At 43.9% G+C, this 19,423-nt stretch overlaps 1 protein-coding gene across 1 annotated transcript in view; it reads left to right on the plus strand.

The window, feature by feature from the left end:
- LOC311495006 (protein NLRC3-like) overlaps nt 1-19,423 on the plus strand; it is a gene marked incomplete at its 5' end in the record, with an annotated part of 31,385 nt that overhangs the window by 599 nt on the left and 11,363 nt on the right. Inside the window, 3 exons of the mRNA XM_084554288.1 lie at nt 113-554; nt 6,129-7,950; nt 9,593-9,766. Coding sequence (XP_084410414.1) covers nt 113-554; nt 6,129-7,950; nt 9,593-9,766 — 2,438 coding nt within the window. The remainder of the gene's footprint in view (nt 1-112; nt 555-6,128; nt 7,951-9,592; nt 9,767-19,423) is intronic.

Here is a 19,423-nt window from a genome sequence, read left to right on the forward strand (position 1 = left end):
CATCCCCTCCTCCTCCTCCTCCTCCTCCTCCTCCTCCTCCAGATCTGCCACTGGATAACAGGTTTGACATCCTAAGCCTGCAGGATTTCCCCCCCGTGGGTGCTTTGTCCAGGCTGCCCCCGGGACCTGTCCATCCAGCTGGTCGTGGCTCTCACCAGTCCAGGATCCGGGGTCCTCTGGTCCAGCCCGACCCCTCCCCTCCACCTCGGCCAGGAGCAACCGTGGCCCGGCACCACTAACACGAACGTCAGGCTCCGTCCCACCTCCGCCCCATCTCCAGGCAGCAAGCGGAGCGTCAGCCAGGTCCTCTGCCCTCCAGCTGAGTGCACAGCACAACTCGACCTCCACGCTGGTCCTGGAGGCCGGCATCAACGACCTCAAAAATCACCAGTCAGAGGTCCTCAAACAGGATTTCGTCTCCCTGGTGGATCGCCTGCTGGACACGGGGAAGCAGCCAATTATCACTGGTCCACTTCCCTCACCTCGGTACGGTGACGTCACCACCAGCCGCCTTCACACCCTGGACCTGGTCATAACCTATGGCCTGTCCGTGGGTGTGTCTGACCACTACTGTGTGTTTTTTAACACCACCAGTTTTAACCAGCAGGAGGCCCCGGTCAGAACGCTGAGGAAATGCTGCTGTCCTGTGGGCGGCTCTGGCCCGGGTGGCTCTGCACCTTGGTGTTTGGGTTTTTGTCCTTGTTGTTTTTAGCCTCTGAGACACTTTGTTTTGCTTTTATGTATGAAAAGTGCCATATAAATAAACTTTGATTTGATTTAATACTCTATACATGTTCTCATTCTCGTAGTACTTCCTTGTACATACACACTAGGTTTTAGGGTTGGTGCCATTTTTGTATTTCTTCAGGGCTCTCAAGTTTTGAAGACAGGCAAGAGTGACATCCACCAACCCCCCCCCCCCCCCCCCCCCCACAGCTCTGTAGCCTAAAGTAACAATATAAAGTCATTCTTGTCAAAGTGTCTTGAATATGAATCAAATAAACACAAAGAAAAAAGTCTTATACCGTATTTCCTCTAATACTTTATTTTACTCAAGCGCATCGCGGTCCAGGCCTTTATTGGAAGGAGGCCAGAATTAGAGGCAGGCCTTAATTTCTATTTGAGCAAAACGAACTACGAGTAGAATGAATAAAAACAAGATTTTGTGTCTATTTGAACCTATAAAATACTAGGTTAATTTATTAAAAACGTACAGTTACCATAACATGGTATGCATACAGAACATTAACAACAAATGAGCGGCGCGACGCGGTCGGAGCGCACTGAGGACAGTGAGTCCGCTGCAGGTCGGCAGTCGCGCCGGGAGCGAGTGGGCCCCGTCCCTCCCCGCAGCGAGAGAGGGCGCAGTGAGCACTGATTCCACGACCCCAGGGAAGCGGTGAGGTGAGATGCGGGGGGTCGCTGTAAAGCTCGCGGCCGGAGCCGTCGAGCCACCTTCGCCCCGAGCACTTACAGGCCGCGCACCGCCACGGAGGAAATGCGCCCGGCGGGGGCCGGCCGACGCCGGGGAGAGGTCCCGCTGAGGGGATCCTCCCACACCGTGCCGCTGAAACCCTGACCCGCCGAGATGGTTCTAATAATAGCCCAGGCCGCTATTAGAGACCGGCCTTTATTTACCTCCGCTGACAGCGAGACCCGGCCGCTAATGGAATACAGGCCAATATGTGAAACTGGATAATTTGCCACGGCACACCTGACGATCTCTCACTGCACACACTTTCTGCCGGTTCCATAGTGAGAGAGGCGCGACCAGAGAAATTTTGGGCGCTGCGGCATATTAAATATATTATAAATATTTTTTCTGCGTGAGAAATTCAATGTGTGGCGGGAGTGCGTGACAAAAGACCGAAATGAGTGACTGTCACGCTCAATGCGTGACACTTGAGAGCCCTGTTTCTTTGTGTTCAGCTCCATTTATAGATCAGAGAGTCAGGTTTTTGTTGTGTTTCAGTTGTAGCCTCAAACCCTGCAACCAAAATGGCCAAAGCGGCAGCACGTCAGACATAAGGATGCTGTGGAGAAGAGTAAGCAAGCTTTCCACTACAATAAGCCACATGGTGTGAAAGCGCTCACACCACTGCAGCCAGGAGGCCCTGTTCTCACTAGGCTGGACAATCAAAAGACTTGGTCCACACCTCCAGAAGTGGCTGGGGAGAGCACCACTGAGAGATCATATGTCATTGTTCCAGAGCAAGGAGCCCTGTACAGGCCAAACCGCCGCCATCTCCAAGCACTGCCTGATGTGGTTTTGTAGTGGTCAAAACCACTACAAAACCAAATCCACCAGAGACTCAGGCCAGACCAGGATGGAGCTCTCCTGGTCCAAAGGTGACCCCTAATGGACTGTCTCAAACCAGGTCTGGGAGAGTTGTTAAACCTGTCCAGAGACTGGATCTGTAAAGGACTTTATGTTGAAGTTGTTCAAAAGGGAATCTGATATTGTATTGATCCAATATAAAGTTGTTTGTTGATAGGGCTATTAATGGCTAATGGATAATAATGGTTCCAGACCATAAGGGGAATTTACTGTGATGTGACTGAAGAGTTGATGTTTGTAGGCATTAACAAGGATGATGTTAAAAAAAATAAAAATATGTCAGAGAACGTGTTTTACGACAGATGTGTTGCGACAGTTACGGTCGTACGAGGCATGCACGTTTTCCGTTAGTTGTGTTATGGTTGAGAAGTGTGTTCAAAGAGCACTCTGTCAATAAATGAGCAAAGGTTGAAACAACAAGAACTCTCATCATTTTAGAATCAACTCATCAGTTTATTACACAGTCAGTTTGAGGCGGGAGGACAGAAGGTTCAGTGAACACGAAGACAACACGTTAAGAGTCTGAACTCACGCTAAACATCCACAAACATTCAGGACCGGGTTCGAGTCCAGCTGAGAGCTCCGTCATCTTCATACAACCTGGAATATTATTTAGGTTTTAGTCCATGACACAAAACATTATTTATTGATTGATTTGAAGAAATCTTCAGACTTTTAATCTGAGTCATGAAACGTTTGTGTTGACTCCTCCTCTCAGGCTGTTTCCTGGTTTCAGTTTAGTTTCTCTTTCTCCAGGATCGTGTCACAGATATTTTTTTCTCCGTGTCAAACTCCGTCTAAAGGTAATGAAGCAGTTTTGAATGTTTTCTTGGTTAACATCAGATGTCAGCAGCTCAGCTCCAACAGAAGCAGCAGAAATCTGCAGCTCCATAAATTCACGTTAATCTGAGTCAGAGCTGAAAGTCCAGAGTCTGGAGGAGGACTAGTATGAAACTGATCCACCATTTATAGTCTCTGCGTGATCAGCGCCAGACCTGCTTCCTAAATATGATTTCAACTTATTTGATTATTTCCATCCATGACACAGTCTTTGATTTGAAATCTGTCTCTAGAAGTTTCATCTGCTTTTCTAACGGGAAGCGCTGAAAGTAACTAAGTACTTTTACTCCAGTTCAACATAGAAACACTTTCTACATGATATACACATTTCTATCTAGAATATAGAAGAGTTTAAAACATGGAATGGACATGAGATATGTTGTGTTCATATGTAAATCTATGTCTGATATCTAGAGTTTTCTATATAGAAGGTAAATCTATTAAAGACTCAAGTGGTGTTTCTTGTCACCTCCTCAGTATATGAATGAAAACATATTAGTGTGAGATTGTGTTTCTCCTGGTCCCACTGTGCTACATATCTGCTGACAAGACACCACAACATGTTACAAGACAGAATACAAAAGGAATAAATGAACAGAAGGTTTACTAGTATATGAAGAATGTGTCTAAAAATATATACAAGATATTTAATGTCTGTATAAAATATAGAAAGTCTATGAACTGGAAGATAGTATAAAATATATACGTTGATCATGATGGACCTGAGTTTGTTGAAAGTCTCAGTGTCAGTGAACGCATCATGTGTGTCCTCCATGGCTCCATCTAGTGGACGGATAGTAGAAGTACAGCAGCTGATGAATAAGAGCCAATCAGTGGAGGATCAGCTGATCTGTTTACAACATGAATGATTAGTGTTTCAGCAGCATGGACCAGAGAGAGGACAGACTGGAGGGACCTGGACCTGGACCTGGAAGCAGCTATGTGTCCTTGAAGAGCGACCGGTCAAAGAAGTTTTTTGAAGATTTTAAAGGGGGATGTGGTTCTACTCCAGAGAGGTAAAGTGTCAGTAAATCTGTCTGACTTGAGGAGCTGAGGATAAATAAACGTTGACTTGCTCATGTCTGTTTCATCTCTGCTGCTTAGATGTTGTAGATGTTTCCTCAGAAGATAAACAGATGTTGATCTTAAACAACATAGACACACTGGAAGAAGAAGATAGACAACATATAGATATACAGTAGAACAATCACTAACTTTATACAAGTCACATGGTTTGAGTAACTTGCTGAATTCTTGCTTATTTTACAAAGATCTTCTAAAATGGCCGACACAGTAAGTGTCAGGCCTTAGAGGAGGAGACAGATAAGAGACTGATCTTTGAAGCAGAGTAGTGTCTTCAGTCTTTAATCAGCTGTTCAGTCTGTTTTCATGGAGACAAGTCTTCATTCTGTTTGACTGTGGATCAGGGAGAGAGAAGATGAGATGTGTCTGAGGAGAGGAGGAGCTAAACTAATGCTAAGCTAACCAGAGTTCATGTAGACACAGTCTGCACATTAGTATGAAACACTGAGGAAGAGAGTCAGCAGCTCCACGTCTGAGGCCTCGGCCTGCAGGTCTTCTTCATGGTAGAGACTCAGATGAAACTCATCAGCTGTAACGCTGCAGAAGAAGTGGACGAGAGTCTGTTAATGACCTGATACTCACCTGGACCTGCACCTGGACCTGGAGGAACCTGTTCTGATGAACCTGGTGGTTCTCTGATGATCCATTAATGTCCAGAGACTCCTCAGATGTTCAGAACATGTGGACATTGTTGTCCCTTGTCCTTCAGGTGTAGGTGGACAGCTGAGTTCTGACCTGAAGACCTTGTTTGAGTCGTAGAGAAGATAAACTCAGGATGAGTTGGGGGGAAGGACATCCAGGCTATTTTGTGTAGACACTTTGTTTCTAAGTGTCCAAAGTTAAAATAGTGAAATATGTTTGAGGAGACAAAGAAACAGCTGATGGCTCTGAGGTGAAGAACATGTGCCTCGCTAGGATTATCATCTCTAACATGATCAGTCAGAGAGTCTGAGGTTTCTTAATGTTTCTGTCTGCTTTGTTTTCTGTGTGGCTGATAATGGCCTGTCAGTCACTCACTGTGGACTGGTGGACGTTTTACAGTCTTCAGTCTCTGGCTCTGGGTTCCTTCTCCAGCTGATCCATCAGGGAGGCAAAGCTTTATGAAACAGCTGCAGACTGAGCTGTTGATGGTCAGTGGGATCAGCAGGACTAGTAAACCTTTACCACTACAGAGACTCATCTGATTCACTCTTCACATCCACATATCACTCCAGGGACATTTACCTTGTGTTTGTCTCCGTGTGGACAGACATGATGAGAGCTAATTGTTGATGACTGGTCCACAGAGTCCACCAGCGGAGCTCAGAGGTTCTCAGTGGTCAGTCTGCCCAGCAGCATCAGACACAGCTGGACTCCATCTTTCTGGTCTGTACATGTACAACAACTACTTTCCATCATCTCCATGCTGCACTTTGTAGACCAGTGGATTGTCAGTGTGTCCAACATGGATCTGATGTTTGTCCATGATTTCAGTCTGCTTGTGTCATTCATATGGTATTCTGTTCCAGCTGCTGGAGGACAACATCATCACTTTTGTGAAGAAGGAGCTGAAGAAGATCCAGAAGGTTCTGAGTCCAGATTACCCAGAATGCTCAGAGAGTCAGAGGGAGGATGAGGAGGTGTTGGAGGGTGAGGATGAAGAGCAGAGGAGGAGCAGCAGAGATTTATTTGTGAAGATCACAATGAACTTCCTGAGGAGAATGAAGCAGGAGGAGCTGGCTGACTGTCTGCAGAGCAGTAAGAGGATTTCTCTAAACATTGAAGCTGCTGGAGAAATGGGACATTTACTAATGTCTCCAGAGATGAACCAAGATATATTCACACACTCATTCTTTAGAGCAATGACATGTTGGAATATTTACTGGAGAGTTTATTCATTCATCATATTTCTTGTTTCTTCATTCAGGAGTTGTTGTTCCAGTTTGTGGACGTAAAGTTAAATCTACTCTGAAGGAGAAGTTCCAGTGTGTGTTTGAGGGGATTGCTAAAGCAGGAAACTCAACCCTTCTGAATAAGATCTACACAGAGCTCTACATCACAGAGGGAGGGACTGCAGAGGTCAATGATGAACATGAGATCAGTCAGATGGAAACAGCATCCAGGAAACCACACAGACCAGAAACAACCATCAGACAAGAAGACCTCTTTAAAGCCTCACCTGGAAGACATGGACCAATCAGAAGAGTAATGACAAAGGGAGTGGCTGGCATTGGGAAAACAGTCTTAACACAGAAGTTCACTCTGGACTGGGCTGAAGACAAAGCCAACCAGGACATCCTCTTCATATTTCCATTGACTTTCAGAGAGCTGAATGTGTTGAAAGAGAGAAAGTTCAGTTTGGTGGAACTTGTTCATCACTTCTTTCCTGAAACCAAAGAAGCAGGAATCTGCAGCTTTGAAGAGTTCCAGGTTGTGTTCATCTTTGGCGGTCTGGATGAGTGTCGACTTCCTCTGGACTTCCACAACACTGAGATCCTGACTGATGTTACAGAGTCCACCTCAGTGGATGTGCTGCTGACAAACCTCATCAGGGGGAAAGTACTTCCCTCTGCTCGCCTCTGGATAACCACACGACCTGCAGCAGCCAATCAGATACCTCCTGAGTGTGTTGACATGGTGACAGAGGTCAGAGGGTTCACTGACCCCCAGAAGGAGGAGTACTTCAGGAAGAGATTCAGAGATGAGGAGCAGGCCAGCAGGATCATCTCCCACATCAAGACATCACGAAGCCTCCACATCATGTGTCACATCCCAGTCTTCTGCTGGATCACTGCTACAGTTCTGGAGGATGTGTTGGAAACCAGAGAGGGAGGAGAGCTGCCCAAGACCCTGACTGAGATGTACATCCACTTCCTGGTGGTTCAGACCAAAGTGAAGAAGGTCAAGTATGATGGAGGAGCTGAGACAGATCCACACTGGAGTCCAGAGACCAGGAAGATGATTGAGTCTCTGGGAAAACTGGCTTTTGATCAGCTGCTGAAAGGAAACCTGATCTTCTATGAGTCAGACCTGACAGAGTGTGGCATCGATATCAGAACAGCCTCAGTGTACTCAGGAGTGTTCACACAGATCTTTAAAGAGGAGAGAGGACTGTACCAGGACAAGGTGTTCTGCTTCGTCCATCTGAGCGTTCAGGAATTTCTGGCTGCAGTCTACATGATCCACTGTTACACCAACAGGAAGACAGAGGTGCTGAAGGACTTCCTGGGAAGAAACTACAAGAACTCACCTCTGGATGAATTTCTGAACAGAGTCATGATTAAATCACTGAAGAGTAAAAATGGTCACCTGGACCTGTTAGTTCGCTTCCTTCATGGCCTCTCTCTGGAGTCCAACCAGAGACTCTTAGGAGGTCTGCTGGGTCAGACAGAAAACAGTCCAGAAATCATCCAGAGAACCATCAACAAGCTGAAGAAGGTCAACACTAATAAAATCTCTCCTGACAGAAGCATCAACATCTTCCACTGTCTGATGGAAATGAACGACCTCTCAGTTCATCAGGAGATCCAAGAGCTCCTGAAGTCAGAGAACAGATCAGAGTATATCTCTGAGATCCACTGCTCAGCTCTGGCCTACATGCTGCAGATGTCAGAGGAGGTTCTGGAGGAGTTCAGCCCGTATCAGTACAGAACATCAATGGAGGGACGACGGAGACTGATCCCAGCTGTGAGGAACTGCAGAAAGGCTAAGTGAGTCCTTATCATTAACAGAATCAATCAGTGGAGATTAGTAGTTTAGTTCTTCAGACGTTCTCATTCTTCTTCAGTGTTCCACTTGTTCACTGCAAACATCACAGTCAGTTGTATTTAGTCCCAGATGTTCTCCAGCTGTTTAAAGCTGTTCTTCTAGTTATTGACTCTTTTCTTTCTATTTCTCTGTCTTATTATTCTCTCCATCAGTAAGTTAGTTTTGCTGAAGCAGCCTCTGAGGCCTCACGTTACAATGATGAGAGGATATTGAAGGCTGTTTCTAGAGTACAGAATAATCCTGAAGTCAGTGAAGTGGCTCCACATCAACATCTATCTAAAGCTTGTTAAGATCAACATGAGCCACCGTAAACTACTGATCATCCCACACAGAGACTGACCCATCAATAGAGCATTTTATTGACTGAGTTCAACATTTCGTTTTAAGGAGAGAAGTCGAGTCACATGGTCTTGTTTTTACGTCTTTCTTTCTATTTGTTTCCTGTCTTGTTGCTGTAGAGAAGAGTTGAAGCAGGAAATGCTCAGAGGTCTGAATATATAAGAGCAGAACTGTAGAAGTCTGACTTCTTAAAGAGATCTGAAACACACAAAGGTCAGAGTTTAGTTTGACGGATAAAACCCTGAGAACATCTTCGTGATGACTTGATGGTGAAAAGAATTCAACCTGATTGTTTGTTCATTGTGTTTGTGCTGAACAACTAAAGTTGAGTCAGTCCTGTATCCTCCACATGGAAATATTTCACCATGTTCATAAAATGGTGAAATATGGTTCATAAATTGTAAAATGTCAATGGAATGAATGAATAACAGGACGCTTTATATGAACATTTACAGTAAACTTATTCCCAGGCCGTCTCCTGCTCTGTGACCAATGAGCTGACAGCAGGAATCTTTCTCATCTCATTGGTCGAGGCACTGTTGCTTGTGAAGAAGATACCAGAAGACAACAAAGCAACAACTTTTCCTCACACTTTCTGTTTGCACTTTTCTTATTGCACTATTACAAGAGGAATGTTCTGCTTTCTGTTTTTTTATATTAATTTATGCAGTTTTAAGTTAAGCAGGACAGGTTTCTGTTTAAGAAAGATATTTATTTTAATCTGTTAATTTTATTATTTTGTATTAAAAATAAATAGTTGAATAATAATTTGTTTTGCATGTGTTCATGTCACTCAGAAATATGCATCTAATTCAATTCAGGTTTGAGTTAAATAGTCAAAAAATTGTTTCACATACGCAAAAAAGGGCTAAAGAAATTCACCACGCCGGGAAGGGTGAAGGCAACCGGGTCGGCTGGCCCTGCCAATGAGGTGTCCCTTATTTATTTTTCAGGGAGTTGGCAACCCTAGATCAGATCCACTGACAGACTGTGGACAGTCTGGAAGCCTCAATGTAACTCAGTGTTGTCTCCATTCATCTGCACATTCAACTAAACAAAGGTCTGAGAGAGATGATGAGAATGATTGTTTCCTGTCAAACACAGTCAGAGAAGATGAGCTGAACCACTGATGTGGAGACAAAATGTCCAACAGGATGTGTCCAACTGTCCACTCATCAAACCCATCATGTTCATAGAAATGTCTTCTTCCATTATAACAGATTGTATTTATTTGTCTCATGACAGACTTGGTAGCTGTGAACTCTCAGAGAGTCACTATGAAGTCGTGGCCTCAGCTCTGAAGTCCAACCCCTCCCATCTGAAACATCTGGACCTGAGTAGCAACAACCTGGAGGATTCAGGAGTGAAGCATCTGTCTGCTGGACTGGAGAGTCCAAACTGTAAACTGGAGACTCTGAGGTCAGTTTTCATTTATTTTCTTCTCAGGCTTCTGAAGAATGGAGATCCAGTTTAGATGAGTTCTCTTGTCAGGACTGTCAGATAGAAAAGGAGCTCAAAGAGTTTAAATGAAGGAGCATCATGTTCCTGAACATCAGCAGGTATCTCCTCAGTAATCTGACGTGCACAGGTACGGGCTATTGTTGCTCGGGAAACAGCCCGTTTGCCCTTAGTAGCTGAGCTGCCCCTCTGTCGAGAGTACCTTTTTTTTTTTGCTGTTGTGTCTCCATCAAAACAATGAGCCCATAACTGGTAAAGTAGAAGTGTTCATTCATTCATTCATCAGCTGTAACAGCTTGTTCCTGTGGTTGAACAGGAAGTGATAATGTAATCACAAGAGGTGGGAAGTAACGAAGTACAAATACTTCGTTACTGTACTTAAGTAGATTTTTCAGGTATCTGTACTTTACTTGAGTATTTCTTTTTCTGACGACTTTTTACTTTTACTACATTTGTACAGAAATATCTGTACTTTCTACTCCTTACATTGGAAAAACAGGCTCGTTACTTTTTTAACCTCCACGGATGACAAGACGTAAAAGACGTGACATGATGGGACATGACTAGAGCATCGGACTGGAGAAGGAAAGTCAATGATGTGCTCATAAAATGACCGGCCTGTTGGTGATACCTGTTGACCTGATGCTGATGCTGAAGGTGCCTGTTATCAATTGATGGAAATTCACAGGGGACTGACAAACTGAGCCTAGAATTAGACCAGTCGCTTCATATTTAGTAAAAAGGTGATCTATGCACATGAACACAGTTATAAAGATAAATACCCTCTGATACCCTCCATCAGCTCTACACCTGTGTTCCTGTGTTCTTCTTCTACTGGGTTGAACAGGCAGCCTGTTGACAGCGTTGCCAAGTCAGCTTATTATAAGTGACTTTGTTTTCCTGTAAAGTCTCTTACAAATATTGGTAGTCTCGGGTCGCGTTTTTTGGGGGCTTTTTTCTAAAGTGTAGTTGCTTATTTGGGCTTGTTCCCAGATCCATAATAAGTTGTCAAGCAGATATTTTCATTATGTTATTTAAACGTAGGAGTTTGTCTTGCCTGTCTCCACCTCCATTCTGCTTCTAATTGGCTCTGACCCAGATGGTAACGAGTACGAGCCAATCAGAGGCAGAGCAGGGCAATCTGTTTGTTTCTAGTTAGGACGTTTAATTGAAAATACGCGCGGATGATGGTGGGCTTTAGGAGAGTTTTTGAGGAACAAATGCCCAGGACAAAGTGGCTGAAATACGGGAAGAAATATATCAAAGACTGGGAGAAATATAAAGTTCCTGAAGCTCAGGGGAGAGAAAACATAAATAAACTGTGTACCGTGGGCTTGTTTTCACAGGCCTGGTTACTTGTTTGTCTCGTGAGATCTTGCAACACAGCTGTTGATCAGTTTGAGCTCTGCTGCCACCTAGTGACTGGAGGCTTGTTTATCGTTCAAGCATCAATAAAGACACTAATACTGACCCCCCAGTTTACAACGTTAGCAATGCTATGGGAACACACCGTTTTGATAGTTTATAGCTAACGCTAGCTAGCTCTCGGTTTATAAACCGGGGGCGCTGGTGAGAAGCTCATGGAGTAGATGTGCTTTCAGGGGGCTCTTCCGTGCCAGTGGTGAAATTATTATTTTGACAGTCTTATACATAATTTCATCAGCCTCTGGGAAAACTGTGAACACTGGGGGCTTAACCAGTTATGTTTATGCAACGACATGCCGAAGAAGTCGCCCAAAAACGTCGAGTGCCCCGGACCTTCCTCAGCTTCTGCTCATGCCAATGCTAATCCTTGAACATATCAACGCCAGGTTTGATCAATTAGAGCAAACACTAGAGGTGGTGCAGAGCTCTCAAAGAGAACTACTGGAGAAGGTTGAAATGGTGGAAGAGCGAGTTCTGGATAATGAGAACCACATAACCTGCTTGGAGAAGACGGTCTCTGGCCTGAAGGACGAGAACAACGCTCAAGTTAAAAATGGATGACCTTGAAGGCCGGTCCCGTCACAACAATATTAAGATTATCGGCATTCCTGAGCATGAAGAGGGGGTAAACCAACAGAATTCATCGAGGCATTAATTACGAAGCTTTTCAGTGAAGACAACTTTGGGTCACCGGTGGTTATCGACCGGGCGCACCGGACCCTGCGGCCGCCGCCCACAGCTGGAGCTGAGCCTCGCTAAGCCATCATCGCCAGGGTCCACTTCTATCAGGGAGATTGGAACGACAACTGGAGTACAAAGGCAACAAGATGCTTATTTTCCCGGACTACATGCCCGAGGTGATGCGGCAGCGGCGTGGTTACACCGAGGCCTTGGGGATGCTGCGGGAGCTGAAGGTGGAGCACAGCCTACTTTTCCCAGCGAGGCTTCGGATAAAACACAGAGTGAGGCTATGGCTTTTATTAACACTGTCTTAAGATAAGATAAGATAAGACATGTTTATTGATCCCACGTATGGGAAATTAACTTGTCAGAGTAGCACAGAATTTGTCAAAAATATATACAAAACAGTGACGACTTAAAAATTACCAGGGGAATAAAAAACACAAGTACTGATTGGAAAAATATATACAAAAAAATAACAACAAATATAAAGACATTCTGTATATACACTGTGGTGGTGGAATAAAAAATTTACAAATAAATAGATTGCTAAAACTTTAGGAAAAACTATAAGTTGGTGAGGTAGTGGTTTGTGCAAAAAGGCAGTGCAAAAAGGCAGATTTATTTGTGCAAAATGACAGTTATTATTGACTCAGGCTGGTGTTGTACAGCCTGATGGCAGTTGGAATGAAGGACCTGCGGTAGCGTTCTTTCTAGCAGCGTGGCTGCAGCAGCCTGCTGCTGAAGGAGCTGCTGAGGTCTGAGACAGTCTGATGCAGTGGGTGAGAGGGGTTGTCCATGATTGATGTCAGCTTGGCTAACATCCTCCTCTCACCCACATTCTCGATGGAGTCCAGAAAGCAGTCCAGAACAGAGCTGGCCCGTCTGACCAGCTTGTTCAGTCTCTTCCTGTCCCTCTCTGAGCTTCCACTGCTCCAGCAGACCACTGCATACAGGATGGCAGAAGCCACCACAGAGTCATAAAAAGTCCTGAGCAGTGTCCTGCACTCTCCAAAGGACCTCAGTCGTCTAAGCAGGTGGAGACGACTTTGGCCCTTCTTGTACAGGGCGTTTGTGTTATGTGTCCAGTTCAGTTTATTGTTAAGGTGAACACCCAGGTACTTGTATTCCTCCACGACCTCGATGTCCAAGCCCTGGATGTTCACCGGTGCAGTCAGCTGTGGTTTCCTGCTAAAGTCAATCACCACCTCCTTTGTCTTGCTGGTGTTGATGTGCAGGTGGTTCAGAGCACACCAGTCCACAAAGTTGGCGATGACCTCCAGGTACTCCAGATTGTTTCCCTGAGACACACGCCCGACAATGGCTGTATCATCAGAGAATTTCTGGAGGTGGCAGCTGTCAGTGTTGTGTCTGAAGTCCGATGTGTACAGGGTGAAGAGGAAGGCAGAGAGCACAGTACCCTGCGGCGCCCCCGTGCTGCAGACTACCACATCAGACACACAGCTGCGAAGCCTCACATACTGCGGCCTGTTGGAGAGGTAGTCGGTGGTCCATGCAGCCAGGCTACTGTTAACTCCAGCTCCCTCCAGCTTCCCCCTGAGCAGTGATGGTTGGATGGTGTTGAAAGCACTGGAGAAGTCGAAGAACATGACTCTCACAGTGCTACCGGTGTTCTCTAGGTGGGAAAAACATCTGTGCAGCAGGTAGATGACAGCGTCTTCCACACCTATGCCTGGACTTAAAGAACCTATCTTATGATTGCTGAGGTTCCTTGGCGCATACACTTATACAGAGGGCCGATAAGACTATTTCCATGCTACATTTCCCAGATAACTGTGTTTAATAAGTTGAGAAACTGACAGTTTGTTTTTACTGACTTAGGTCAATTATGTCTGGCAGCAGAACTGGGCTAAGTTAATTATTAGGACTTTAACAGTGAGCTACAGGTTTGAAGGCTGGTCTCAGGCCGTGCGTGTAGCGGTCCTGAGCATGAGGGGATGTCCGTGCTTCGTTTGGGGAAGTACTTGTGGGCGGGTTGGGGACATGTTCAGGTTCATGGGTTTGTTTGAGTGTGTTACCTCAGGTTACAATGTATGTTCTTCATGTGTCTTGTTTTATTAGATTTTGTGCACGTTTGAGAGGATAGCAGCTTTTATTACGGAGATAATGTCAGTATCTGATAACATAACACATGGCAGTATAAACGATAAATTTACATTGGTCTCATTGAATGTTAAGGGGTTGGGTCATGTCATTAAAAGGGGTCGCATCTTCTCGCATCTCAAGTCATAAAACCAGACGTAATTTTTCTTCAGGAAACATTGGTGTAAATGAGCAGCGCAGGTTGAGAGCAAACTGGATTTCCTAAGTTTATCAAGCACCTTTTACCTGCAAATCTAGGGGGGGTTGCTATTCTTTTCTGAAAAAATCTACCATTTCACCTTGATTGTATGACAGCAGACCCATATGGAAGGTATTTGATGACGTAGCCCTCCCAGCCAACTCTAATTTATTACAGACTGGTCCTGGTAAAACCCCTTATACCTGATGACACCTTTTGCATGGGAGCTGAATTGGAGGGAGTCTATGAAAATATTACCCTTTTAATCTATCTTCTGATAACGATGCTTAATATCTACGACCCAAATATTGATAATCCTGATTTCTTCTGAAAGGCATTTGATTTGATACTGGACTCTACCCTGAATGTCATTATTGGGGGTGATTTTAATTGTCATCTTGACCCCCCTGCTATATCTTCAGTAGGAATTCTGAATGATTTAATGAAAACAAGGAATATGGTTGATATATGGCGACTGCAGCATCCTACAGATGAGGAGTTTTCTTTTTATTCTCATGTCCATAAGTCTTTCACCAGGATTGATTACTTTCTGATAGCTGCTGAATTATTTCCCAGTGTTACTGATTCTACTTCTCATAATATTCTAATATCTGATCACAGTCCAGTTTCTCTCAACTTCCGAAATATCGTGTCTTGTCTAAAATATAGCTGGCGCTTCAGCCCTCTTCTTCTGGAGGATCAGTCTTTTATTGAGCATATGACTGCACGCATAGACCAATGATAATGGGGAAGTCTCTGATTCTGTTTTGCAGCCAGACATGACTTAGATGCTCCAGTTTCTGACACTGACCTCTTGAATGCTATTCGAGCCTTCCCCTCTGGAAAAACATCCGGCCCAGATGGCTTTGGTTGTGAATTTTATAAATCATTTCATGACAAAATAGTTCCACTGATGCTGAGGATGGTGAACGATTCTATGAGAAGTAAGACCCTCCCCAGTTGATTATATGAGGCACATATCTGCTTGCTTTTGAAAGGGGGAAGGGAAGCGTTGGACCCTGCAAGTTACAGACCGGTTGCTCTCTTAAATTGAGATCTGAAAATAATAACTAAAGTCTTGGCTACGACATTAGGAAGGCTTATTTCCACGATTGTACAAACTAATCAGACTGGATTTATCCCAGGTTGGTTTTCTTTAAGTAATGTCCGTCTGCTTTTAAATACGATATACTCAGTGGTAGTGAAAAGTACACAGGCTGCTGATTTATCTCTTGACGCCCAGAAGGCATTTGATCAGATCGAATGGGCGTACATGCTGAAGACACTGAAGCAATTTGGATTTGGAGAAAATTTTATTGAATGGGTGAAAATAATTTACCTTGAACCAGTGTCTTAATAATAATAATAATAATACATTTTATTTATAGGCGCCTTTCACGACACTCAAGGTCACTGTACAAATTGTTTAAAATAAAACACAATTCACAAATCTTGTATTCTCACTATAGGTATAAGGGGTCACCCAGGTATTCATGGTGTAAAGTTTGGTGATGCTGAAAGCCTTGTTAATTGAGAAAACCTTCATTAGTCCCGCAATGGGGAAATTGCAATAGTGGGGGGAGGAAAAGGGGAAGAAAAACAAGAGGAGAGGGGAGGATAAAAAAAAGCAGCTCCCAGGCTACACTCATCAGGGGGAGTACAGTGTGGGACCGGGAAAAAAAACCTCAGCAACATAAGCACATATGAGCACAGTATACAACATAAGAACTCAAAACAACTTGCACCGGGGGAGGGGGGAAAGGGGGGTGGAGGTATTCCGGCGCAGGGGGTACACCACCATCCATCAAGTTATTTGGCCACAATTCGTTCTTAGTAATTCTTTGAAGATATTGACTGAAATAAGAAAAGTCCTTGGATCACCAAATGTTTACATAAATGCCCCAATAACAGGCAATCACTTGTTTAAACCAGGCTTGATGGATGGGCTGTTTCTGGACTGGAGGGAGAGGCCTACGTTGCATTTCAGATTTTTACATAGATAACATTTTTGCTTCTTTTCCTCTGCTCCAGACTAGATATCACCTCCCTCAGTCACATTTTTATGGATATTTACAGGTCAGACATTTTGTAAGGGAACACGTTTCTGATTTCCCAATAAAGCCACACATATCATTTTTATGATACACTTCTCTTACAACCAAACTCTAAACATTTGATTTCCTGCTTTGTCACTGCTTTTGAGACACCAACGAATACAAGTCATCTCAGGGATACATAGGCAGAAGAACTAGGAGTCAGATGAACTATGGGAGGAAGGCCTGTCCAATGTACAGAAGTGTTCTATAAACTCCAGATATCAGTTCATTCAGTTTAAAGTCATACATAGACTGCATTATTCCAAAACTAAACTTAATAGAATATTTGGATCAGTGTCTTCCATGTGTCATAGATGTAACAGAGCTGAAGGTTCACTCTCACATTTGTTCTGGTACTGCCCAGCACTGGACAACCTTTGGAGCGACATATTTAACTGGTTCTCTAGGCAATATAAAATAAATATTCAACCGGACTGTAACCTGGCTATCTTTGGTTCTTCTGGAAGGATATCAACCCTCCCTTCCCACTGTGAGCATGTTCTCAAAACGGGCACGGTAGCAGCCAAAGAACTGATTTTACTTAATTGGAAGTCTCTATCAGCGCCTTGCTTTAAGAGGTGGCTCAATGAAATGGTTTTTGTTTCTAGGATGGAACAGATTCACCTTAGCAGATGGAGTGCACCAACTTTTTATGAGAAAGCATGGAAACCATTTTGGCCTTACTTGATGAGACCTAAATGATCAGTTTGTGAATTAGACTGCTATGTGGTGGTGTTCATTTTTATCCTGGATTTTTTTGTACTGACCAAGATTTTGACTCTCAGGGTGTGTGTGTGCGTGTGTGTTATTTCTGTCTTGTCTTCTTCTTCTTTATCCATACCACTGACGGTGCCAGGAGACGGAAGGTAATGAACTACTTTGGCTATTGTACATATCTTCATATAGCCTCTGTCTTTATTTTTATTAATACAATTTCATTTAACAAAGTCACATGCTGTAAACCCATATTGAATGTAGATTTTTTTCTATTTTTTGTTAAAAAAGTAAAAAAAAAAAACGTGAAAATAAAATATTCAAAAAAAATTAATAAATAAATAAAAAATCAACAACCCAACAACCCGCAGTTTATTATTAGAAATGATCCACATGCTCATGCAGGACCTCTGGTCAGGTCAGTCTAGATTATTCTGACCTTTTTAATTTCGCAAAATTAATAACAGATGAATTGTTTCATTAATGGAAAAATCATTTTTACTTTTACGCCTGATTGTGGACAACTAGAGACATTTCTGCTCCAAGTTTCTTTGGAGTTGTGCACGTTTCGCTAGCTTCTGAGCGTCATTAGCATTCGCTAGCTAAGTGAATGGAGCATTAGCCGCTGCGTAGCTAAAGCAGCTAACTCTGTGGCTGAGCCTTGCTGTTTCTACACGGGACCGTGAGGATTTATCTGGAACACTGCCGGTACCGGGACAAGTTGTCGGTCGGACGTCGTCTCAGGCGGGTTGCCTGTGGAGACTCCATCTTTCTTTCACCTGTCTGCTTCCATATTGGGCCATTACCTTCAGCCTCGCCCTTTCATCACAGACTCGGACTGGATCAACTTCATTTAAATCACCAGTGTGGGAACACTTTGGTTTCCCGGTGCAACATAACGGTGATGGCACGCGAGTGGTGGACCGGACCAGGGCCGGTTTTTGCTATGGGCAATGTGGGCAGCCGCCCAGGGTGCAATCTATGTGAAGGCGCACGAGCGCCTTCAAAAAAAAAAAAAAAACTCGCCAGTTTTCTAGACTACCGCCAGTAGCGGTTTTAGGCAGGGGCGAACATAATCATTTGTGTCATTTGTGTCATTTTTTCATGACACAAGGGGGGCGGCACGAGCACTTGGAAAATAAATAAATAAATCTGCACCGCTACATGGTTTTCTATCATCTGTCATATCTGTGTGGGGAACTGGCAAATTGTCGCCCCCTGCAGCTCCAGGCGCCCTTGCTTGCTGAGAAGGTACCGTACACGCAGGAGGTGTGTGAGAAGTGGGGGGCAGTTCACCTCTGGGTCTCTCCCACATTGAACAGATGGGGGGGTCCACTGTATAAAGGGCTAAAGTCAGTCACACCTTGACTTTCTTCCATATAACGCACATTTCATTCATAGTATTATAAATACAGGCCTATAATTCCTGCATGTTTTTGTTTTTATGAATTTTGTGAAATGGCCAAATAGAAAATAAAAATAGGTAATACAAAACGATTATGTGGTCACAATTGGTTTAGTCTTGACTTCTGGTCGTGAGTGACAGCGTTGGAGGATGGAAATCTGTTGATTGTCGAGTGTCAAATAAACGCAGAGATGGACAGAAAAAGAAAAGATAAAGGTATGCTATGGTCTCTCTGTATGATTACAGTATCATGCCATGAATCAAGGGCTAATGATAACTGGTGGTATACGTTTGTTAGACTTTTTGCTACGATGCTTGCAATGCTTATACAACAGTAATTCGTCTTAACAAACACCAGATCTAATTTCACCTTAAGATTGTGCTTTTCAGTTATTATATATTTCCATCACGTTGGGTCCTGTAATTAGCCAATGGAATTTTCATATCTGTAAGTAGTTTCAAAGATGAACATTTCCTATTTGCTACAACCCTATTTTGTGTCAAAACATAGTTTAACCAGTCATAACTAAAAGTGTGCCAAGCATAGAATTGGAAGCAGTAACCAAGGAGCTAATTATTCCTCCCTGAAAGATAGATTAGTATAGCCTCTAATGACAGACACTTAGCGTGTAAGGGCATGTTTATTAAAATTTGTAATTCATGGATGTTCTTTTCTTTTCGCGTGCGGGGGGGCGCTCGCAGGTGGTCTCGCCCGGGGCACAATTCAATGTAGAACCGCCACTGGACCGGACAAAGACTGTCTGCCGACGATGTTTGGCGGAGGTGCGGTACGTCGCTGGAAACACATCAAACATGCTAATGCACATAAGACGGCATCACCCCGATATGTCTGTCACTGGTGCGAGGAAAAAAAAACGTGTGTGCAACAAGTTAGTTGAGTTAGTTTCTTCTAATCAAGTTACCAAAGTTGCCAGTTGCTACCTGACTACCTCAGTTTATCCCTACAAGAAATTGTGCTTTTTCTTTTCCTCTGT

This window comes from Chelon labrosus (assembly GCF_963514085.1).
Source record: "Chelon labrosus genome assembly, chromosome: 10".
NCBI classification, from domain to species: Eukaryota; Metazoa; Chordata; class Actinopteri; order Mugiliformes; family Mugilidae; genus Chelon; species Chelon labrosus.